At 32.9% G+C, this 24,781-nt stretch overlaps 2 protein-coding genes across 20 annotated transcripts; one reads left to right on the top strand and one right to left on the bottom strand.

Annotated features, from left to right (window-relative positions):
* Positions 1-1,233: 1,233 nt before the first annotated feature.
* LOC143200200 (uncharacterized) lies at positions 1,234-7,672 on the bottom strand. The gene is made up of 5 exons (XM_076410601.1): positions 7,645-7,672; positions 6,115-6,290; positions 5,802-6,011; positions 5,101-5,250; positions 1,234-1,464 (listed from the first exon to the last, which is right to left on the bottom strand). Exons 1-5 carry the CDS (start codon positions 7,670-7,672, stop codon positions 1,234-1,236), a joined length of 795 nt encoding a protein of 264 aa, XP_076266716.1.
* Positions 7,673-11,224: 3,552 nt separating this feature from the next.
* LOC143200082 (uncharacterized) lies at positions 11,225-23,897 on the top strand. Of its 19 annotated transcripts, none has more exons than XM_076410366.1 (17): positions 11,225-11,468; positions 11,541-11,672; positions 11,811-11,903; positions 12,036-12,169; positions 12,310-12,435; positions 12,576-12,701; positions 12,842-12,967; positions 13,142-13,234; positions 13,375-13,500; positions 13,674-13,766; positions 13,907-14,032; positions 14,173-14,298; positions 15,780-16,038; positions 16,926-17,260; positions 20,421-20,579; positions 21,304-21,505; positions 22,348-23,897. In XM_076410366.1, the coding sequence occupies exons 4-17, from the start codon at positions 12,079-12,081 to the stop codon at positions 23,135-23,137; spliced, it is 2,778 nt and encodes a 925-aa protein (XP_076266481.1). In that variant the 5' UTR covers positions 11,225-11,468; positions 11,541-11,672; positions 11,811-11,903; positions 12,036-12,078; the 3' UTR covers positions 23,138-23,897. The 19 variants fall into 19 exon arrangements, with proteins under 19 accessions (XP_076266481.1, XP_076266475.1, XP_076266468.1 ...); XM_076410360.1 differs by having other exon boundaries at positions 11,230-11,468; positions 12,077-12,169; positions 12,343-12,435; ... (1 more) ...; positions 12,875-12,967; positions 13,408-13,500; XM_076410353.1 differs by having other exon boundaries at positions 11,230-11,468; positions 12,077-12,169; positions 12,343-12,435.
* The last annotated feature ends 884 nt before the right edge of the window (positions 23,898-24,781 follow it).

Genomic DNA, 24,781 nt, shown 5'->3' with positions numbered 1-24,781 from the left:
GCATTCAGTTAAAATATGTTTTATTGTGCTGTATTACACTCAGTGCAAACTGGAGGAGGTTCATCCTTCAGAAGAAACTCATGGCTTATGCTACAATTACCTATTTTTAGTCGGGTTATACAGATAAACATGGAATGTCGTCTATAACAGGTCAATTGAAAGGTCGCCGGCCATAGTAAAACACATTTTTTGCACTTCAAGGGTGATACACTGCTTATAGCGACCCTCCAACTTTTCGATACCATTTTTTGTAGTACTATTTGTCGCAAATTTCTTTCCAGCGAGCATTCTTTTGAGTTCTGAGAACTGGAAATAGTCGTTGGGGGCAGATCTGGAGATTACGGTGGATGAGGAAGCAATTCGAAGCCCAATTCATGGCCCATTTTTGGCATCATTTTCACTGACTTGTGACATGGTGCATTGTCTTGGTGAAGCAGCACTTTCTTTTTCTTCAAATGAGGCTGTTTTTCGGCGATTTCGTCCTTCAAACGGTCCTATAACGCTACGTAATAGTCGCTGTTGATGGTCTTTTCTTTTTCAAGGTAGTCAATGAAAATTGCTCCATGCGCATCCTAAAATACAGACGTCCTATAAGTTTTACTTAATAGCCAGCCGACTATTAAGTTTTCCCACGCTTTGGAGCGGGTTCATCGTATACAATCCACTCGGATGACTGTCGATTGGACTTCGGAGTGAAATGATGGAACCACGTTTCATCCACTGTCACATATTGCTGCAAAAACTCAGGTTTATTATGCTTGATCATCTTCAAACACTGCTCCGAATCATCAACTCGTCGTTCTTTTTCAAAAGTGTGCTCGCGAAATTCCTTTTTATCACTTTTTTTCACAATAACAAAAGTTGCTTCACCCAAAATGATATAATTAACAAACTAAAAGTCTGGATTTAATATGGATTTAATTCTAGTAGTGCCATCTGTATGTCAGGCCGAGCACTTTTCTATTGAACTGTTATATGGTCGTTCGTAGATATTTCTTTTGATCTCCCATAGTTTACTACGGCCTTTTTTACAGTTCCAACCCATTAGAATTTAGGTCTTTATACCTATATACCTTTACCTTTATACATATATAAGTATTCACTATTAAAGATTCTTTCTGCAAAGTAGCGAGTCGGCTCATTAGTATGAGATGGCAGCCAAATGAACGAAAGCGATTTGTGAATTAATTATTTAATTTCGTCAATAATGACCTCCGCCAGTGGGTGTTTGGGTTATGTGAAATTAAGGTTCTTGAGGGAGCTCTTGGAATCAGTGGCAATTGCTTCAAATTTGCAGCTTTCTTTCTGAATGACTTCTAGGAATTCTGTTACAATGTCAGTAATTAAAGGTAGTCTAAAGAGTTGATCCTGCACCAAGTTCGTATATGCCAAGGTAACGTAATCATCTTTTTTGGAACCAACAGTAAATAGGAAATGATAATCTATGTAGTTTTCTTCCCTTACCTGAGCAAACAAGTTACGAATGTTATGTAACTTAATTTCACTCTTGAGGAATTTTTATATATATATATAGATACATTTCAATATTATTTCGAGCCCATGAAGTTATCTTATTATTAGGGATGAAGGTATGGGGCATAGGTCAGTTTAAGTCTATTTCTAATATCCTAGAAATCATGATATGATCTTCTATTTTTAGTGTCTATGAACTGAGTGAAATTTTTGGAGGGAAATGTCTTATACTGTGGTAGGTATTGCCTAAACCAGAGTGAGTTAACATACCTTAAAAGCAAAACTCATGATATGATCATCTATTTTTAGTGTTTATAAACTCAGTGAAATTTTTTGAGGGAAATGTCTTATACTGTGGTAGGTATTGCCTAAACCAGAGTGAGTTAGCATAGCTTAAAAGGAGTAATTCCCTTTTGTTCTCTGGATGATATTTCAGTCTCAGATAGGTTCTCTGTTGGAGTCGCCTGGAATGTACTCAGGGCTAGCCTTATAGTCTTATTATGTATAGTGCTTTTTAGATAAGAAAGAGCCACGAAAATCAAACATTGGCTCCCATTTTCGATCTTTGGTAGCATTAATACCTTATAAATTTTCAATAGTGTAATTCAATGGGAGTCCCAGTGGAAATTGGTTAAGTATAATATACTTACTCGGGGACAATTTCTTATTCTGCAAAAGTGTACATTAGTCGACTTGCTAATGATGAGGCATCTCTGTTAGGGCCAATAGATCTTCCTAAATATGTACTCAGTTTGACACTATAGAGACAAATTATAAGATACTAAGGACTAGTAAAAATATATTAATATGTTTTTAAAAATTGTCAGATATAATTTGATTTTTAATCTCACTGAATTATTTTAATTTCTTCAAAATATGTTACGTGCAAAATATGTGCTATGCATGAGTTGTGATTATCAGGTGAAAAATCATTTTTATTTCTTGATTTTAAGATTTTTTTAAAGTGATTTTTATTCAGAAAATGAAAACATTTCAGGCAATTTTAATACCAGACAATTTTTTTTTTCATTTTGTTCTAGTTAAAAAGCTGCCTATCATACAATGCTCTATGATAAGTTCTAACTTTAGTCATAAGATGTTATAAACTGACATACGTTGTTTCAGTGCTTTGCTTGTTTTGATAAATTGTCAAGAACTGTAGTAGAAAGGATTGTCTACAATAAAACCCTTTGGGAGGGATAACTCCATCAGACACAGAGGAGAAGAAATTCATTAATGGAGGAATTGTGAACTAGTGTTTGTTGAATCTTAACGGCTTAGTTTTAACTTCAATAGTGGCTCAGAATATGACAGTGACTGAATGAGACTTTCTGGATGTGGGATTATGATTCAATGATTACAATACTAAGGCAGCATGATGAGAGTGGAAACAACTAAAGGTTAATATATAAATAATATAGGATATTAATAGAAATGTGTATTGTAGAGGGTGAGAGATTGATGTGCATAGATATGTGTGTAATTGTTCAGAATGTATATCAGCATATGGTTAAAATATGCGAGGAAAGAGTGAATGAATGAAATGATGAAAAATTTATATAGGGTAGTAAAAGAATAAAATAAAGAGAAATACAATCATATCAGAATGATTTGACAAGAAAACACAGCAAGGAAGGCAACAAGAACTAAACATAAAAAGGTAAATATGTTCCCCCATTAAAATAAAATACATTACTTGGATATAATTGTTAATTAAGTAGGTTAGTCTTCAAGAGGATACCATAGATGGTTTAGAAAAGATTTTAGTGTATATATAATAAAATAACTTTAACCTGCGAAGTATTGTGGCTGTTTAATTAATTGTAGTATATGTCCTTCGATAATATATGCATTAGATGTAGTATAATGTTAAAATACATTTTATTTTATAACATTTTTGTTCATTATTTTATTTACCTTAGAATGTTGTTATTTATCAAAGCTAAAATATACTAAACGTCAACGTTACATGCGGGAACATTGTCAGGTTTTGACGCCATAAATATAGATGACGTGATTAACTGCTATTTTGGATAGACTATACTCTAAATTTCCGGAAATTAGAAGGAACAGGAGAAATTTGTGTGTCTAAAATAATTGATGAGTGGAATGTCTAAATATAGGAGTTCATTTGTATTAAAAGAGGAATAAGCCGAAAATAGTGTTGTGTTCGCTTTTCATTAAGTTATTACATCTTTCCGCAAGATAAAATAGCTTTAAAGTAGACAAAAAGTTTGTTGTGATAAAGCATTGACATTTTATGATGTATGAATGCAGGCTTGAAATCCTAATTATAATTTTTTTATAATTACTTTTATATAATAATGTAACTATCACAAATAATCAGTCAAATGAAAAAGTCGTTGAAAAGAAATTTTTATTGTATTGTTTGAGCCTTCGAAAATATATAAAACTGACAAGCAACATTTTAATGAAAGCTTTCGGCAACATCTTGCAAATCTCATAGAGAAGTTTAAATGGCCAACTCTATATTATCAAACACTGTTTAATACTGTTACACATATGACTTCCTATATTATAATGAACAGTAGCAAAAATCAGATACCAAGTGTTATAAATAAAGCTAATGATGTATGGATAAAGATTCAAAATAATTTAAGAAACCTGATAATATATTTTTAAACCCCATACCAAATACTTTAAGATTTATCCACCGTCTTATAATTTGTTTTAAATATAAACTCGAAGTCCTTAATTTATAATAGGAGAATTATATACTAAAAACTACTGTCTAATTTGAATCCGTGTACTAAATACATTCGTGTGACATGGGAATATTTAATTTGTTACTTAATTCTTGTCTATAAAATATAAAAACAACGAAATCCTTATAATCTAGGGTGACTTTTAACACTGCGGTATTCCATGAAAATTGTACCTTTGCTATCAAAATATATATTAATATAAAAACATGATAATAAATTCAATGTGTATGTCATTGTCTTATGAATAAATCTAACTAGCTAGAGTCAATATATTGTTTAATTCTTAAAAATGTTTCTGAACCACAGTCGAATAAAATAAAAATTTAATTCATTCACAAATATTATTTTTCGCTTATTTATTATCTTAATATGAGTACCTTAAACATTGACATTAACCTTTATATTAAAATAATTCCTAAATAAATAAAATCATTTCGCTGGATAATATTTTCCCACGGGCAATCTGAATATGTTTTGCTAAAATAATATATGTTACTCGCGTGTATTGTGATTATATTTTATAAATACTGATGCAATAACTTAATGCTTATGCTTATGTTTAACCGATTTCTTCCCAAAAATAAAAATTGTGAAATATTATGGTACTTTGTCATCAATTTTACTTTAAACTAATTGAAATAACATTATAATTACTAAGAAGTAGAAGTATGTGTTGCCATCTGCACCAAACATAATGTTGCGCTGGCGCAACATTGGGAATTTCCTGGTAAAAAAACTAAGAAATTTGAGATACTTGCTTTTCTTTGCTTGATCACATGCTTTTATTTGCTCGGAATGTACAAAACTGTTGCTTTTGGTATATAAAACTGACCAAAGTTGACGGCATCACTCATGAAATTTGGGAAAACATTCTGTTTGGCGGGAACCTGCTATTTCTTACATATGTAGGCAAACGTCCGGATTTAGCAAATCTTGCATTTTCTTCATTGAGGATTATAATATGATCAATTCTATCCTCCCTAACTACTCCTGGCAATCTGTTTCCGTTGGGGCGTCCAAGGTTGGTGGTTTCCTTCCAGTTCAGACTGTTCTTCAAGTTTCAATATAATTAATGTAATCTGATATCTGAAATAGATTTGAGTAATAGTAGAACCTGTTGCCAGTTGGCACATTGTCCAGGCCTTGATAATAGCACTGTCAATTCCAATGGAGAATAATGACCACCACCATTTTTACCTCTAATTCTGATTCAAGTTTGCAATGGCATTGTCAGGCAAATCAACATCTCCCATGCCTTGGTTGTACTGGTGGATAACATTTGGTTGAGGACCTATGTTGTGCTTCTATTCCTTCCAGTTGCATCCTTTATATTCATTATTGACTCAAGGGTACGACTCTTACAACAGAATTGTTATGCCACCTGACGACGAATAGTTTGTTGTTACAATCAAATCTATAATGAATGTTTCCCTTTGGTTTTTCTGCTAAGGTTTCTGTTATTGGATGTGTGCAGGAAGCCACTCGGTTTTCTTTCACCGTGCCAGCTCAAAGGAATTTCATTTCCGACATCAAAGTAAGAAGGTAATGGCTTGTAAAGAAGTTATTAAAAAATATGGAATGATTTTCAGGATCACGAAAAACCTTCAACAAGTTTGTTACAACCCCTTCACCTAAACCCAAGTTTTCATTAGTCTTCAGCGAAGCTCCACCGTATGGGTCAAACTGAAACGCATATCCTCCAGCTGAGGCTATACGCAACAGTTTGCATCCATACCTTGCTGGTATCCCTCGTATGAACATCTTAGCAGAATGACGTCCAAAATATGGCACCATCTCTTCATCAATCGATATCTTATAGGAAAATACATCAAAGTACATGAACGGTTTGTTTAGTTTACTTTACTTTATTTGTGTGGTTGCTTTTACATTGAGCATATTTGATTGAAAACTATACTATCTTATCCAGAATTGGTTTGTCTAAGAACGTGTACGTTGGAACACACTTCAGGAATTTCAAATGTGTCACCACATCTACTGGTAATTCATCACCACCGTCATTGACAATCAAACGTCCTTCATCTATTTCTTCATCATCAATGGCTTCTTCTGTTTTTAATTCCTCAAGAACATCTATAATTTCCTCAGTTTGTTAGTATTCATTTTTGTAGAAAGCCATTTCTACGCTCTATAATCCGAAAATAAAGCAAAGAATAATATAATAAAGGAATAAAATACGAAAGTCACAGTAGAATATGATAATACAATGTATTTACAACGGATGTCCGATCCTTCAAAGGTGACACAAACCCAGATATAATTATTATAAAGCTATTTGACTACAAAAAAATTCATTAGTACATATATTCGAGTACATATATTTGAGAGCACACATGATTACCTGTCATTAAACGAAACTGAGCTAGGCAACTCCCAACGTTGCGTCAGCGTCACGGATATATAATCAATTCAAAATGGCAGTGACACGAATGTCAATATATGTCTGCCTAATGTGACACGAATGTCTTCGTATGAGGACGGTTTCTTTTCAGTTAATCCCAGATTATATTTTTAATTTTTTGAGTTATTTCAGTGACCGCGCCAATACCAATATTCAGAGCAGATGCAGATAATTAGCACTAAGAATGCTTACCCGTCTAACAAATTGTTTGGCAAGGGGGGGTCTATATTATCTTGTCCCTGTTCGAAGTAGCTGATTAGAGGCACAATCTGTGGTTTCAGCATTTTGAATCAGAGTAATAATAAGCAGCGATTTGAAATTTATCAAAACAAGCAAAGCATTAAAACAACGTTTGCCGGTTTATAACCTGTAGTTATAGGTAATATTTTGAAGAATTTGGCAAGGTTTGACAACTTGACTACTTTTGCTGGTTGACTCGATTACACCTTATATTGTCCGATTCTAAAACGAATTTACATATTGCGGCAGGTAATATGCATCTTGATGACGTGAGTTCTATCTCCATATCCTCTCTTGCACATGCGCCATCTTAGTGAAGCAAAAACCCCTTTAGTTGATAAAAAGTTTAGTTGATTGAGCTACAGCCATAGATTTCACTTTCTTCTCCAATGTTACTGACTAAAATTACCTGTACACTAACTGGTGCACTTTTTCGAACAGGATGGCCTTGAGATTAACAGTAGTAGATGAACCGTCCTTTTTTTTTGAAAAAGGTAAATAGATTAATGAAGATGAATATGATCGTAACATATAATTGGAACTAGTGAGACCATTGAGACCTTAACTGAAGGTCAACTATATTGGCTACATGCTATGTCAACGTGAGATGCTATGATTACTCATTATTGTTTGCCTATATTGCCACAGTAATGATTCTGTTAGTAATATCTGTTATGTATATAATAACGTATCTTGTGAACTTCTGAACATTTTGGATGTAATTTAATCTATTTTCTGGAGTACGTCAGTTTTTTATTCATGTATCTGTTATTGAAATGTTCTCACCAACCAGGTTTATTCTTGAGAATATCATAATTTAAGCAGTAAAAGTACATTAAGCAAATATGGATATTATCTATACAAATAAGCAAGATCTCAATGTTAGATCCTGATTTTTTAGATGACCGCTATACAGTTTCTAAGCAATTAGAAAACGTTTCAGTTTTTATTATCTTTTCAGCTTTCAACATTGGAAAGAATAAAATCCGTATAGAAGAAAGCGATTTTTCTAGCTAAGGTGATATACTGGGAAAAGGCGACAGTATATAATATAAGAACTATCAAAGTATATATAAGGTATCTACTGCTATCCGGGGAGGTATTTATGAAGATCATGCAACTGATTCTTCAAGGAGCTCGCAAGGAGACAAACTGAGAAGAGCAGACGGGACTTAGACCCAATCGAGGGTGTGTAGATAAGATTTTCGCTCTACGCCAGCTAATAGAGCTACCTATTAGATGTGCTTCCAACTATATACGCTAGCCCTCACTCTGTGGCGTGAAAGCTTAACATCTCTAACAGCTTAACTCTCCTAAAAATTACGAAGCTTGTTCAGGCCTCTTACGATGATTATATTAGCTGTGTGCGAGGGCAAAATGATTTGTCAGTTGCTCCACTGCTTTTCAACATAGTATATAGATACGAAATGATTTTAACATTCTTAACGAGTTTTTAACATTCTTCATGATATAGTTCACAATGGGGAGCCATATGGCCTGAGAATTAATAAAGAACGGACGCAAAACCGATGTAACAGTTCAATTGAAAAGTCCCCGGCCTACCATAGTAAAGCACATTTTTTTCGCAAAATTAGTTTTTTTTATTCAACATAATTCCCTTCAAGGGTGATACACTGATTATAGCGACTCTCCAATTTTCTCTAATTTTCAATACCATTTTTGTAGTACGATTTGTTCTTTGTATCAAAATAGGCCTCATTTTTAGCGATCATCTCTTCATTCGACGAAAATTTCTTCCCAGCGAGCATTCCTTTGAGATCTGAGAGAACAGGAAATAGTCGCTGGGAGCCAGATTGTTTTCGCTGACATGTGACACTTTGCATTGTCTTGGCGAAGCATCACTTTCTTTTTCTTCAAATGCGGCCGTTTTTCGGCGATTTCGTCCTTCAAACGGTTCAATAACGCTATGTAATAGTTGTCGTTGAAGGTCCTTCCTTCTTTCGGGTTGTCAATGAATTTTCAATGCGTTTTCCCATGCTTTGGAGCGGGTTCATCGTGTGCAGTCCACTTGGATTAGTGTCGATTGGAGTTCGAAGTGAAATGATAAAGCCATTTTACATCCGTTGTCACATATCGACGCAAAAACTCGGGTTTAGTATGCTTGATCATCTTCAAACAATGCTCCGAATCATCAACTCGTCGATGTATATATATATATATATATATATATATATATATATATATATATATAAACTGTAATATTGTAATATGTGCTTGTTACAGTGTCTGTAAATTGACTAGTAAAGCTGGAAACTAGCGCTGCAAATATGTCATGTTAATTAGAAAAACTTTGATAAGTATAACATGTATTAGTATGCAGTATTAGTATTTAGTATGCGCCTTGTAATAATGAGACCACGAACTCCAGTTTATACATATTCCACATATTCCAGTTTATATATATATATATATATATATATATATATATATATATATGTATAAATATTGGCAAATATTCTTGCACTGTAAAAAACTGGACATTTTGAAAATATAAATTTTAAATGTTATAACGCTTAACAGTTATAATCCACATTTAGCACGTGGGGCCAATTTTAATTCAGTACGTAAAATAATAAGTATATTTGAATAAAAAATAAAACAATTTAACATCTTAAACAAATAAAAATTTAGATCAAAATAAATGATATAACAGCTACACAGTAAATGACTGTAGAGCTAATTTTGAACCCAGGGTGTAAAATAAAAATTTTGTTTAAGAGAACAATATAAAATAATTTCACATATTAAATAAAGAAGGACGGAGATCAATATAAATAATATAACAGCTAGTTACACAATAAAAGATAAAATAAATTAAATGTTGTTCCGAAAACATAATGATAAGGTATCTGAGCAATCAATTTGAAACGGCAGATACTTCGAATGTCAGGTAAATATCGAATTACCTGCAGATAAAATTATGGGTAATTAATTGTGCTGATAGATCGTAGTAATACTTATAATGGATGGTATTGATAATATTGATGACAGTTAACAGCATTGAAGTAATAGCTATGATGGTTAACAATAATCTTGGTCCGTATAAGTTATAAACAATGACGTCCAATAAAAAAAAACAACAAACAATAACGATAATTGGTAGAAATGATAAACTATGTTTGGATGAAGTATGACATGTGCACACGGTACGAAGGGAAGGTAACGCCCGACATATCAGCTTATACCGTAATACTAATAATAATGGACGTGTAATAATATCAGGGAAGCAGGCGCACGAGATTCTGACACCAAGGTTGGTAGGCCCCGCTAGGATAAAATACTCTTGCTATTATGCATTCACTTCTCCAACTCCAACTATGATGAACGTGTAATACGTACAAGAGAAAAAGCCAAAGGCATTCGCTAGATACGCCTTTTCGTATGCTTCAAATTATTCATAGATCATAACTGCACTTCAGTTACTTAGGCCATTTTGTCGTCAGTTTCTGGTTTATAAAACAGTCATATTTTATATTTGCAGTTGTAACCATAAAAATATTAAGGATAATTTACCGTAATTAAAGAATTATGGGAATATACGAAGAAATGAAGAAATAATAAAGTAGAGGAGAATAAAATAGATAACTATAAATTGATAAATAAAGTAATAAGTAGAAAACTGATTAATAAAATAATCTGTGAACAAAATCACCATTTGATGAAATTCAAATTGGGTGGAACACAGTAAAACGAACTGAATAAAAAAAGGTTGAGCGTCTTCATAAATGAAATCTTATGAATGTTTTAAAGTCCTTTGGGCGTGCTAAGGTATTACATTTGGCAAATACAGCCCACGGAAACACATCAACAACAGTGCTGTCATTTTTGGATGATATTTGGTAATTTAAATTCTTTTTTTAAATATATTTTAAAGTCTCCTTTTACCAACTATGGGTTTATCTGGCTCCGAACCACGGTCCTCAGCGTTAAGCCTACCGACTGGCGAGTGACCAACTTTAGAAATCGTCCCAGAAGACATCCGGTCTTACCCAGCCTGGTTACTGGCGTGACTGGGATCATTTTTGTTGTCGGATTTTATACTCTTGTCTAGAACATTCACAAATTTTAAACAAGCACAAACATAAATTTACGACCATGCCCCAGCAGAATTCGAACCCGCGGCTATCGCAACAGTAGGAAGACCGTCCCGTCGCCTATACCACTGCGCCACCAAGCCGGCTATTTAAATTCTTGCAATGACGACATCTGTTTTTAAGGTAAATAAATATGTTTATTATTATGTTTTTGTTTAATCTTAAAGTAGTTTTTGTTTCACAACATTATCTTATCGTGATCTCGGCGAGATAAGGCACCCATAAATTTCACTTGGGGTATATATTATGAAATAGTATAGTCACTTAATATTTGGTGATATATTTCAGACCCTTCAAGTTACTTATTACCTTATACAACAGATTCCAAAGGAAACCGATTTCGAAAAATGATCGTCTATAAAAAGATTAGTGTACTCTTAATAATAAGTACAATTCTTTTAACGATATCCTACTATGATAGCGGAAGAAAGTACCCTCATCAATTTTTTGTGATAAATTCAGTCGAGGATAAGTTAACACTAAATGTTAAGCAAGGTAATGGTAAATAGATTTTATGGGTTCAAATTTAAATATCCAAATATACAAATTATCATATTGTATTTGCAGCGTCCATTCCAGCGTCTAAATTTACCAAATCTTTTTCAAATTTGACATACAATAAAACAACCATAAGCAGTTCTTCATATTATTCATCTGTAGCACTGAAGCACAAACTAACAACTGTTCTGTCAAATAAGAGTAAGTTAATAGAAAACCTCATATATAAATTGTTTGAAAAGTTCGTAGTCTTTATTGATTTTGTTTGATCTTGTTTTTGTTTGAATTATAATGCAATATTTGCAGAGTTAGTTTCCAACTGCACTAGCTAATTTACAGATATGACAGACATTGTAACAAGCACATCAAGTTACCCTCATAAGTCAACTTTAGCGCAGAAGCAAATACTAACAACTGAACCATCAACGAAGGGTAAGTTAATTAGCTATCTACTATATTATCTGAAAAGTTCGTGGTCTAATTATTACAAGGGGCATACTAAATACTAATACTGCATACTAATACATGTTATAGCTATCAAAGTTTTTCTAATTAACATGATAGATTTGCAGCGTTAGATTCCAACTTTACTAGTTGATTTACAGATATGACAGACACTGTAACAAGCACATCAAGTTACCCTCATAAGTCAACTTTAGCGCAGAAGCAAATACTAATAACTGAAACATCAACGAAGGGTAAGTTAATTTGCTATCTACTATATTATCTGAAAAGTTCGTGGTCTAATTATTACAAGGGGCATACTAAATACTAATACTGCATACTAATACATGTTATACCTGTCAAAGTTTTTCTAATTAACATGATATAATTGCAGCGTTAGACTCCAACTTTACTAGTCAATTTACAGATATGACAGACATTGTAACAAGCACATCAAGTTACCCTCATAAGTCAACTTTAGCGCAGAAACAAATACTAACAACTGAACCATCAAAGAAGGGTAATTTAATTAGCTCTTTACTATATTATCTGAAAAATTCGTGATCTTATTATTACAAGGGGCATACTAAATACTAATACTGCATACTAATACATATTATACCCATCAAAGTTTTTCTAATTAACATGATATAATTGCAGCGTTAGATTCCAACTTTACTAGTCAATTTACAGATATGACAGACATTGTAACAAGCACATCAAGTTACCCTCATAAGTCAACTTTAGCGCAGAAACAAATACTAACAACTGAACCATCAAAGAAGGGTAATTTAATTAGCTCTTTACTATATTATCTGAAAAATTCGTGATCTTATTATTACAAGGGGCATACTAAATACTAATACTGCGTACTAATACATATTATACCCATCAAAGTTTTTCTAATTAACATGATATAATTGCAGCGTTAGACTCCAACTTTACTAGTCAATTTACAGATATGGCAGACATTGTAACAAGCACATTAAGTTACCCTCATAAGTCAACTTTAGCGCAGAAGCAAATACTAACAACTGAATCATCAACGAAGGGTAAGTCAATTAGCTATCTACTATATTATCTTAAAAGTTCGTGGTCTACTTATCACAAGGGGTCATACTAAATACTAATACTGCATACTAATACATGTTATACCTATCAAAGTTTTTCTAATTAACATGATAAATATGCAGCGTTAAATTCCAACTTTACTAGTCGATTTACAGATATGACAGACACTGTAACAAGCACATCAAGTTACCCTCATAAGTCAACTTTAGCGCAGAAGCTAATACTAACAACTGAACCATCAACGAAGGGTAAGTCAATTAGCTATCTACTATATTATCTGAAAAGTTCGTGGTCTACTTATCACAAGGGGCATACTAAATACTAATACTGCATAGTAATACATGTTATGCCTATCAAAGTTTTTCTTATTAACATGATATATTTGCAGCGTTAGATTCCAACTTTACTAGTCGATTTACAGATGTGACAGACACCGTAACAAGCACATCAAGTTACCCTCATAAGTCAACTTTAGCGCAGAAGCAAATACTAACAACTAAACCATCAACGAAGGGTAAGTCAATTAGCTATCTACTATGTTATCTGAAAAGTTCGTGGTCTACTTATCACAAGGGGCATACTAAATACTAATACTGCATAGTAATACATGTTATACCTATCAAAGTTTTTCTTATTAACATGATATATTTGCACCGTTAGATTCCAACTTTACTAGTCGATTTACAGATATGACAGACACCGTAACAAGCACATCAAGTTACCCCCATAAGTCAACTTTAGCGCAGAAGCAAATACTAACAACTAAACCATCAACGAAGGGTAAGTCAATTAGCTATCTACTATATTATCTGAAAAGTTCGTGGTCTACTTATCACAAGGGGCATACTAAATACTAATACTGCATAGTAATACATGTTATACCTATCAAAGTTTTTCTTATTAACATGATATATTTGCAGCGTTAGATTCCAACTTTACTAGTCGATTTACAGATATGACAGACACCGTAACAAGCACATCAAGTTACCCTCATAAGTCAACTTTAGCGCAGAAGCAAATACTAACAACTAAACCATCAACGAAGGGTAAGTCAATTAGCTATCTACTATATTATCTGAAAAGTTCGTGGTCTACTTATCACAAGGGGCATACTAAATACTAATACTGCATAGTAATACATGTTATACCTATCAAAGTTTTTCTTATTAACATGATATATTTGCAGCGTTAGATTCCAACTTTACTAGTCGATTTACAGATATGACAGACACCGTAACAAGCACATCAAGTTACCCTCATAAGTCAACTTTAGCGCAGAAGCAAATACTAACAACTAAACCATCAACGAAGGGTAAGTCAATTAGCTATCTACTATATTATCTGAAAAGTCCGTGGTCTACTTATCACAAGGGGTCGTACTAAATACTAATACTGCATACTAATACCTATCAAAGTTTTTCTAATTAACATGATATATTTGGATTTGCTGTAGTAAACATTGACATGCCATGGGCACTGAAAAAGTTGTACAACTGACGATTTGGTGAAAATGTAAAAGGCGTATCACAGTATAAATATCCTAACGTATAATCAGTATCGAAGCCAGTTCCACATACGAATGATCCATCACCAATTTGTCCAGATACAAGCATACAAATGGCTTAAGAAATTCGTCTTTATCATCAGCGAGCGATGAAAGCGATTTTGTTATGGAAGAAAGGCATTTAGTTTATTAAGGAATATTTCTCGGTCCTGATATACGAAAACTAATTGCTGAAGCAAAGTTTTACATAAAATATTTTTATCAAAAAAAAAAATGAACCGACTTCAAAAAAATAATTAAGGAACTCACTAAAGATTAAAAAATAATCAAACCTAAATTTTTAACACAAAAAAACCTTTTGAAACGAAACATTTACATAACAGTCGCTGGAATAACTAAATAAAAATAAACAACCATAAATAACAATATTTCATATTCTACTATATACACACAATTCAACTTAATACCTACCGAAACCTATTTATCTATTTACAATATTATTTGAACTACTACCAACTGATCAGTTTGAAGTCGGTACGAGCAACAAATTAGATTTGTTTCGCTCCTAACTTAATTTTGTGTATGCGTCACAAAGTTATGTTATTATTTTTGTATTGTTGTCGTCCTCCTCCATTGAAGATTTCATTCAATATTTCTACGGCTTCTCATATCATATGGATAGTGTTTAAAATGCACACTGAACGCCTTTTTCACTGAGCGACTTCCGGTCTTCCGTTACATCAGTTCAGTAATCACATTATACCCACACATTATACTCCTTCGAATAAAAAATTATTTTGAAAATCGGTCCATAATACGAGCAACCTTAAGACATTCCGAAACATGGTTCTCGAACTAACACTGAATATATATGTCAACAAAACTATTACTTCCCGTGGCAGCTATTTTAATAAGCCAGGCGAAATATCATCAATTTCAAGAGCCTTTTTATGATTAAGATTGTTGTCAATTTTGTGGCAAAACCATTAAAAATTAAAAAAAATCATAATCAATAGACGTGTACCTGTATTTATTTAAAATAATATATTCTTGATAAGAATTTAATGATTTATTTACCTAATTTTAAATATTGATTTTTCATTTTGATTGATTTTTAAAGGATTTATCTATAGCAATACATAAGAATTTATGTGATTTTTATGTTATATGTGTTATAACTATAAGTAGGGTGCTTCCAAACTTTTGAACGTTAGTGCAGTTATGTTAAAGTGACTTATAGTTTTATATCGTTATAGAATAGTCCATTTATTACACCTTATTATTTCTAGATGGTGTTAATTACTTAGTAAATAGTAACAAATGTAAAATAATAGATATGGGAGTATTTTCTCCAGATGCTCTGAAGTATTATAAGGCTTTGAGTTATAAAAAGTGTTCTGAAAAGCCGCTTCTCACCAAAGTGATAAAAGAGCATAATGTAGCTCGAGTTGTGATTGATATGAAATCTCCTGATGCATCGAATATAACCTGCTGTTATTCAAACGTCATTCGTAAAAAATCTAAGAAAAGTCCTGATAATACTATCGAGTAAGTATAAACTGAATACGGGGTAAGTTGTAAGTTGTAACTATTTATCAAGTTTACATTGGAATTCCCCATTTTCGTCGTCTTTTTTCTCTATTCTATTTATTAGAAAATCTGAATAGTTCTAACTAGTAGACTAGAAACTGGTAACAGAAGTTTCTGCATATCATTACCAGAGCTATAGCCCCTACCCAGAGACTATAGTCCCTACCCAGACCCTTAATTAGACATACCAGGACCGCGTGTTCAATTTTCTAACATAAAAGTCTATAGGTCTAAAATTTTTATTACAGTAACCTAAATTTGACTAAATGATGGATTTGTCTAAATATGTTATTTTTATCTATCTCTGCTGTTGTGCACTTGTGCATATGTCTTATTAATGCCTTGTCTTATTAAAAAATTGATTGTTCTGATTAAACCTGTTTCCCAATATAATTATATTGCTTCCGGTAATGTTTAGAATTTTAGAATACAGGTAGTGTTTATATTAGATGTGTTCTCGAAAGCTGTCTACCAAAAATGGTAAAACTATATATATATTGAGAGTTCAGTCGTTACGCTCTTCTTTTCCTGACAAGCAGTATATCTGACGTCAATTGATGGACTTTGACTATATTTATACTCAAAAATTTACTCTTATGGTTACTGCTTGGTAATATTGTTCAATATTTCAAAGCCTCAGTCTCTATTAAGCTTCGACAAACTGTAGCTTTTTTAAATATAGTTAAATATCGCCCTGAAAATATTGTTGGACATTTTCCTATAATATTCCTCCCATTTCTGAGCTTTTGTTGGTCCGTTGAAGAGAGCTGCCTTAGTTTTCGAATTCAGCCCGAGCATTGTCTCGTTGTTTGATATTCTTCTTTCTAAGTTTATTAACATTTCAGGATCAGTGATTGTAAAAACTTTCAACACAACGTAACTATTACTACAACCGCCATAATGGTTAAATGCAAACATAATTCGTCCAGTAAAATGGTGTACGAGAATGTCCATACAACTTACTTAATTGATGACAAAGTTAAGAAGAAAATGATAAAATACAACAACACCAGGCCTTTAAGTGTCTTACTGATTGGTATTGATAGCATATCCCGATTAAATTTTGCTCGAAGTTTACCAAAAACCCTTAAATATATCGAAGAACGTAAATGGATATCTTTAAAAGGGTATAATAAAATGGATGACAACACATTTCCAAATTTAATGGCAATTCTGACAGGTAAGGCGTCTTAATTATATATGTTGTATTTTGAGAAATCAACCAGTGTCTAATATTATGATAATATGTTGTAATTTCTAAAATTTTATCGAAAATTCTAAAACTAACAATGTTTACGTTTTATTATCTTTTTGAATTGGTGTGATGAGAACCATTTCGTAAATTAAATCTGAATGATAGGCTGTAAATACCTATATTTAAGTGGATCACATAACTTGAATGTAATGAACATTTAGGTAAACATCTCAATCAAACAAACAAAAAATATTTCTGTAACAGGTTGTTTTGTAAAAAGTGTTATTCGGTGATATTTTAGCTCGAATAAGATCTCTATATAATGCTTCTCTTTTAGCATATGTGTAACTTCAAAAGAGCCAAAACCTTATTATCATAAAGAGGTTAATAAAATTTGAAATGTTATCGATTTAGTTTTAGTTTTAACTTTAATAAAACATGTCAATACTGAGTTCCAAATATGTTTTATACAAAATTTTCTATGGTCAACATTCTCAGCTGAGCATCATATCTTTGTACTTGTCTTTGCTTCCGCTTACGTCGTACATGCTCTAGAGGAAACGAGATTTCAATTTCAACAATATTTCCTTCTCTGTGATTTTATTCAGTGAAAATTGTGCTTCATCCTGAGCAAACCACTATTATGGCTTTAGTTGCCTGAAAAAGGGAGGTTTTATGCTCACTCTGTCTTTATAGATAGATCTAGTGTGGTTGCAGGATTAGCACAATGTCTAACATCTGATTAGCTGCTTGAATTTTTTCAAATACTATGATTAAGACAAATTTGGCATGTTTCAAACTGGGATCCGAAAAAAGCAAATTCTGACACGAAAATTTCAAAGGTTTGGGCAAGAATAAAAATGAAAGAATTCTTCATAAGTTTCTGCGGCAACACCAAGTTTTATTGGATGGAGCACGCAACGAGCAGCTCTAACAAATAGATCAAGACCACAAAGACCGACAAGGAATATAGGAGACTAACATTATCCGCGATCCCAATAGATCTGGCCGATCGTCAACAGTGGCAAGAATTTGTGTTACTATGAGTATATACTCTATATATACACTCCCCGAGCATCGGCCATAAATTGATGATGATGATGATGATGAACTTTTAAAAAAATTAATTATTTTGTCAATAAAAGTTTAAGAACGGTTTAAATATTTTAACTCCATAATTTTATTACTACATTGATTATATCTCTGTACAGTCCTTTGTATTTCTAATAATTATTATTTGTGTTAGCTTTCATACTATCTGACTATTGAAATGAAAGTTCTCTTAATCTTATCACACGAAAACAATATGCAAGTATAATGCATTGATTTTCGGTAATTTATTTGCATTTTCTGATTTGTTTGAAACTCTCTTAACATGTTTCATTTGTTCATTGCTAGTGTATATTTATAATACTACATTGTAGTCAAAAAAAAAGTCAATGTCAAAGCCATTTCCAGTTTGATTTTAAATAAACTAACTTTAGCATGAAAAATCCGTTTTGGATTCGTGGTTATTGACTAAAACTAGCGGGCGTTTCGTAATCAAGTTCTCTTGTATCCGAATATTTGTCATTTTCCAAGGTTGTACTATGTACTCATTCCTATGCTCAAAGGGTAGTACCTTGTACATACCTGTTACTGAATGAGGGATTACCTGAGACACTTTCCTGTACAGTTTGATTATAACTTTGAAATTCTGTATCTTTAGTACCCTATCAATGTGGTCTGTTGTTACAAGATGTATTCAATTTATATAGATAAACGGCTTATTCCCTAAGGTTTATTTTCTACGAAATCTGCTTTGGTTGTTATTGAGGTTTTATAAAGTAAAAATTTTTGGAAATCAATATGGCTGCTTTTTCGGATGGGAGCAGTATGGCCTAGTCTGAATATCTATCTGTATATGTTAGTTTTTGATAAATCTGAGTTCACCATTGTAGGAATGTTCGTCTGGTCGGTCGGTCGAAATGTGTGTCTATCGATGCGATTGTTTTTCCGAACACTCACTACTATTTCTGGAAGAAATTTGCACGAGAACTAAAAACATTGATTGAATACGCTTGCTTATTTTAACATTGAATGATATATATGGTCGACGGGAGAGTTGACAGGACATTAGGTTAGGTAAAGGATGTACGGTAGCGCTGTGGAAGTGGCACTGTTACAAGGGGGTGTAGAAAAGAAAAGAGAGGGAGACGTCGTCGTGATGGTCTTTTATAGCCTGGAACTGCATGGTACTAATCCATCGGTATTGCTAACTTTTGAACTTGTAGCTGAATGCGTGGTGGCCGAAAAGGTCGTGCCGGTCGCCACATGACTTCCCTCTTAGAGGAACGTACCTCTATGAGCTGCAGGTTCCGGAGTGCACCCGCAATAATACAAACAAACGCCCAGGGACTGCTGATGAGATGGGGATCTCTAACTAAGCGGGGTCAGCTGCCATCAAAGTTGTAGCAGGACGTCGTTCGTCTTGGGGCGTTTCGATTTGTTTGAGGGTACCTATAAATGTGGTGCCTTACGTGCCCCGTTTCGTGATACAAGGGTGTTCATGTGTTGATGTTATACGTGATGGGCTTCTGTGGTTTTCATCCATCAGGCTAGTCTCGTGGGATGTCTTCAACCATGTGATGTTGATGGATTCCATTCCTCGTGCTGTCCTTCCATGCACGTGTCCAGCACCTGTCGAGTGGCTTATATTGAGTTAATTTACCTGTTAGGCACTTTAATCACGTCGGGGTCTAACCAAGAACGTCCAATTAAAGAATCTAGGAATTATTCTCGGTCTTTACTGTGAATTGTATGTTGAATATTCAGGAACTGGTTGAGTTTGGCCTTTCCATAGTACCAAATAACAAATGTGTTGTCCACATGTGTCGAAAAATATATTGCTATCCAAATATTCTATATTGTTCTATGTCGTCTACGAGAGAAAATTTTCGCCGGATATTTCGTCAGATACATCTTCTTAAGACTAGGAAGATGTCTAGAGTCTCTTAAGACTAGCAAAAGAGAATCCTTTTAAATTGATACCGTTTACTACCTGTTAATTATTTGATATTAACGCAGAGTTTTAAAAAACAATATTTATATTCATATTCCTAATGCATTTCTGTATATTGGTGAAGATAATAGTGTACCTTTTTAGGTTTTAACGACAGTATGGTATTCAAAACCTGTAATCCGAAAGCGATAGGAAATCTGGACAAATGCCCGATGGTATGGTACAAATACAGAGATTTAGGTTACGTCACGGCTTATGCCGAAGATTCAGCTTCAATGAGCACATTCAATTACATAAAGAAAGGTATTTTTGATGTATATGTCGCTGTTCAATGATATCTTTGCAAACATTGGCAAAAAATGCGAGGAAGCAATGCACAAAATTACTTTAATTCCTTTTAAAGTCGTACTATAATATTATACTACACCACAAGGGCCAAAACTTGAATTTTCGGTTTTGTTCGTCGTTTGTCATCCAATCATGACGTGTATACGATTTTTTTTCATAGCCAGTTGAAAGTACGTTATTAATTTAACTTCAAATTTTGATGAGCAAGTTTTTGATGCTTGCCTACGACATCAATAAACTTCTTCGGCAACGTATCTGTATTCATTATCAATCGCGCTTCTGCATAAAAATTTTGTACAACATCTTCATCATCCGTGGATTCATTAAATGACAACGTATTGTTAATTTTTCTGGAATTGAATTGAACTGGATTGAATCGTCAAAATCAGCAACGTCATTGACAGTGGTAAGCAATTTGTTGCAGCTACAAAATAAATAGTCCCTAGTTACGAGTATAAATACGCATAAGAAATTCTTTCCTCCCGCCGTTATAGAGGGCCCGGGTGTACTTCTCACAGGGAGTAAATGCTTAACTTTTTTCTTTTTCTATGTTCTCAAAATTTTTAAGTGAAATCTAATTTAATACCCAAAGTATTGAATTTTTAGTTTCATTAATTGACGAGCTTATTAAACAACTTATTATTCATCTGATTTTAATAAAATATAAATAATAATTTAGGTTTTGTGAAGCCCCCAACTGATTATTATTTTCGACCCTATATCATGGCAACTGAAAAATTAAAAAAAGTATCCGTACATAGACTATACTATTGTACAGGTCCTGAGAATGCGGGGGAGAGAATATTAAATTTAGCTGATGAATTTGCCAACACATTTAAAGACTATCCTAATTTTGGGTTCTTCTGGATGAACAGCTTTAGGTAAGAAAAATGTTCGAATAATACATTTTCAAATAATTATTTAAATAAATGAATAAATAAAATAAATAAATAAACTCGTCAACCCTCGCATATTACAATCCTCCATACTTTTCTAACCTTTCCAGTTTCTCTGCTCTGCTCATTAGCTTTTTATTTTTCCAAGTTATTTTAACACTTTTTTCTTGTCAGTATTTTTTTCCCATTCTTATACGTCAAGTCCTCGCCTTTTGTTGTCCTCGTTACCAGACTCTCCACTTCTCCCTATTAACTGCTTTTTAATGTATCTATCCTATTTTTTCTCTATCTCCAACCCATTCACTTGTAGGCTCCATGTCTACATATTTGCTCTTCCTTCGCTTTTTTTCACATTTTTTCTTGTATTTGCCTCAGATCCTTAGACAGGTCTTTGGTGATATATAATATTTCTTTCAATTTAGGTGGATTATATGTATCCTTCATGATCAGTTTCCTTCCGATATTTTCCTTCTCAGATATTAAACAGATCATATCTTCCGATTTTCTGCCAGCGATTCTTACTAACAGTTTCATATTAATGCCACATTGCATCATAATTTACATGTTATTCTTCAATTTGTCATTATTTTCCGTCTTCGCAGCCAATACTTGTATCACTATATTGCATTTCTTTTTCAGTCCATCCACATAATTAATCTTACTCCTAATTTCGTCGTATATATATATAATCGTCGTAATATATATTTTTATGAATAAATATATTTTTACATATTTTTTTATTTATTATTTTTTTATTTTTACTTTAGACTTTACGACCATTCCCCGTATATTAAGTTTTCAGTTTAAAACATAGTATGTTCTTTTAGTCACAACAATCTCAACACACCCTCTATGATGGATAACAGACTCAGGAAGTTCTTGATTGACTTAGAGGACGACCACATTTACAACAACTCCTTAGTGATCTTTCTGAGTGATCACGGAATGAGGTTTGGAGATATAAGACGTACACCAACTGGATGGCAAGAGGAGCGTTTACCATTTATTCACTTTTTATTTCCACCATGGTTTGAAGAAAAATATCCGAAACTTTTACAGAATCTTCGGGGCAATACCAATAAATTGACCACTCCCTATGATCTCCACATGACTTTACAGCATTTATTAGTCTTAAGCGGGTTTAATTACACTATAAAGCCTAGTGATGCATGTCCACAATGCATGTCATTGCTGGAAGATATTCCGCAAGATCGTTCATGTAAAGAAGCAGGTATTGTTGACCATTGGTGTACTTGTGAGGGCTATATCGAGCACAAGTTTGAATCAAATATATTAAAAAAAATAAACACCTATTTCATGGAAAAGTTAGGGAATATTATCAGTTCAACAGCAGAAGGTAATAAATGTGTCAAGTATAAAATTAAGTCAACAAGTACGCGAATTTCGGAACGTTTCGTCAATAAAACGGGAAACCATATTGTTCTTAGCATTACTACGGATCCCTTAGCCGAATTTGAAACCACAATTACCTACGACGGAAATCTTTCAGTAAATAGTACATTAACTATTGGTGATATAAGCAGGTTGGACTATTATGCTCCTCATAGCAAATGCATCACAGATGCGTATTTGAAAAAATATTGCTATTGTAAATAAACAACATCATAAAATTATTTCTAAAAATTTAGTAAGAATAATATTTTTTGGCAATGTCGACTATCAATATATATTTAGTACGGGCGCTGAAGTAGAACGTTAGGTAGATGCCGCTGTACAACTATCGATTTTGTTAACAGTTTCAAAATAGTGATTTTGATATCAGCAATTAAAAAAGCCCCCAGGCAGCCAAAATAAACAAAACGAACAAAACGAATTGCATGCGTTATTGGTCAAAACATAGTTTAAAAGCCTGAAGGATTTTTCGACTAGCTGGAACTTGACAAAATATCAACTAAGAAAGAGAAACTTGATTACTCGTTGCAAGGTGCGAAAGTTACACTAATAATTGATTTGAATCTTCCCCTTCACTGTCAGAAGCCCTTTAATTTCACTAATCGAAATGTAGAATATTTCCTAAAATAATGGAGGAATGGGAATAATAGCCAAAATGGTAGAAGAGTCGTAAATATTATGAAGAATAGTTCAAATGAATTTAATCTATTCAAAAACCTGTTGAGTTATACCATCAGGCCATAATTTCTTTAATGTATTATTTAGTGTGTTATATAAAGCATTTATTTATTTAATGTATTACTCTAGATTAGATATCATCTGTATATAATATTTATAGTAGGTTATTCCCTTCGTAAACATATGTAAAATGGTTTTGTTATAGTAGTAGTTTAATAATTATTGTGTGCAGCAATTACTTCATATTTAATAGTTGCTTTTTAATACATAATTCTGTGATATTAAACTATTGTACTGTTCTCCTTTGGAATAAACAATTATGTAAATAAAATAAAATTGTATGTAAATTATAAAATTATACATTATTGGTTAACACTTTTACGTAAATCTGCAATGTTTAAATGTATTTGGGCAGAATCTGTTACAAATGTTGATGTAGATAAACTACACGAAGATGTGAATTTAAATATAATTTGCAAGGCGGTGAGTATTAAAATACGATTCATCAATTCAAAGAAACTTTTAAATACTAATCTCAACTTAAAAAAGTAGCTAGTTAAGATATACTGCACAAACAATTAATAAGAAAATGTTACTAAAGCAACACCTAACGATTACTAAGCAAATACTTTCATCTCAGCCATGTGTAAGCTCAAACCAGAGAATGTTCAGTAGTAGTTCGAAAGTAAAATAAAAGAAGCTAAAGTAGTTGTACCACAAGGAATTGTATTGGGGATAATGTTTTACTTACTGTACATATATGATACAATTTCCAATAGGCCAGTGACAATAAATATAACTGGACTTATTCAAATACCAAAATGAAGAACAAAAGTCGATGCAAATCAGTGCATATTGATTTCAAATATAATCAAACCGTATATACAACAATAATAACGAATAATACCATTTTCGCATATCACATATGCATTTGAAATACAAAAAATACTGGCTAATTGAAACAAAATCTCAATTATCTGTATATAATACTGTGGCGACTACCATGACCTTTTAGGCTACCACGCATTCACCTACAATAAGTTCAAAGGTTGGCAACACCGGTGGATTAGTACCATGCAGTTCCAGGCTATAAAAGACCATCACGACGACGTCTCGCTCTCTTTTCTTTTCTCCTCCCCCTTGTGACAGTTCCACAGCGCTACAGTACTT

This window comes from Rhynchophorus ferrugineus, unplaced genomic scaffold (assembly GCF_030347505.1).
Source record: "Rhynchophorus ferrugineus isolate W39M unplaced genomic scaffold, kcgeb_rfMv2 rfM7, whole genome shotgun sequence".
Taxonomy (NCBI): Eukaryota; Metazoa; Arthropoda; class Insecta; order Coleoptera; family Curculionidae; genus Rhynchophorus; species Rhynchophorus ferrugineus.
This window is presented reverse-complemented; position numbering and strand designations above follow the sequence as displayed.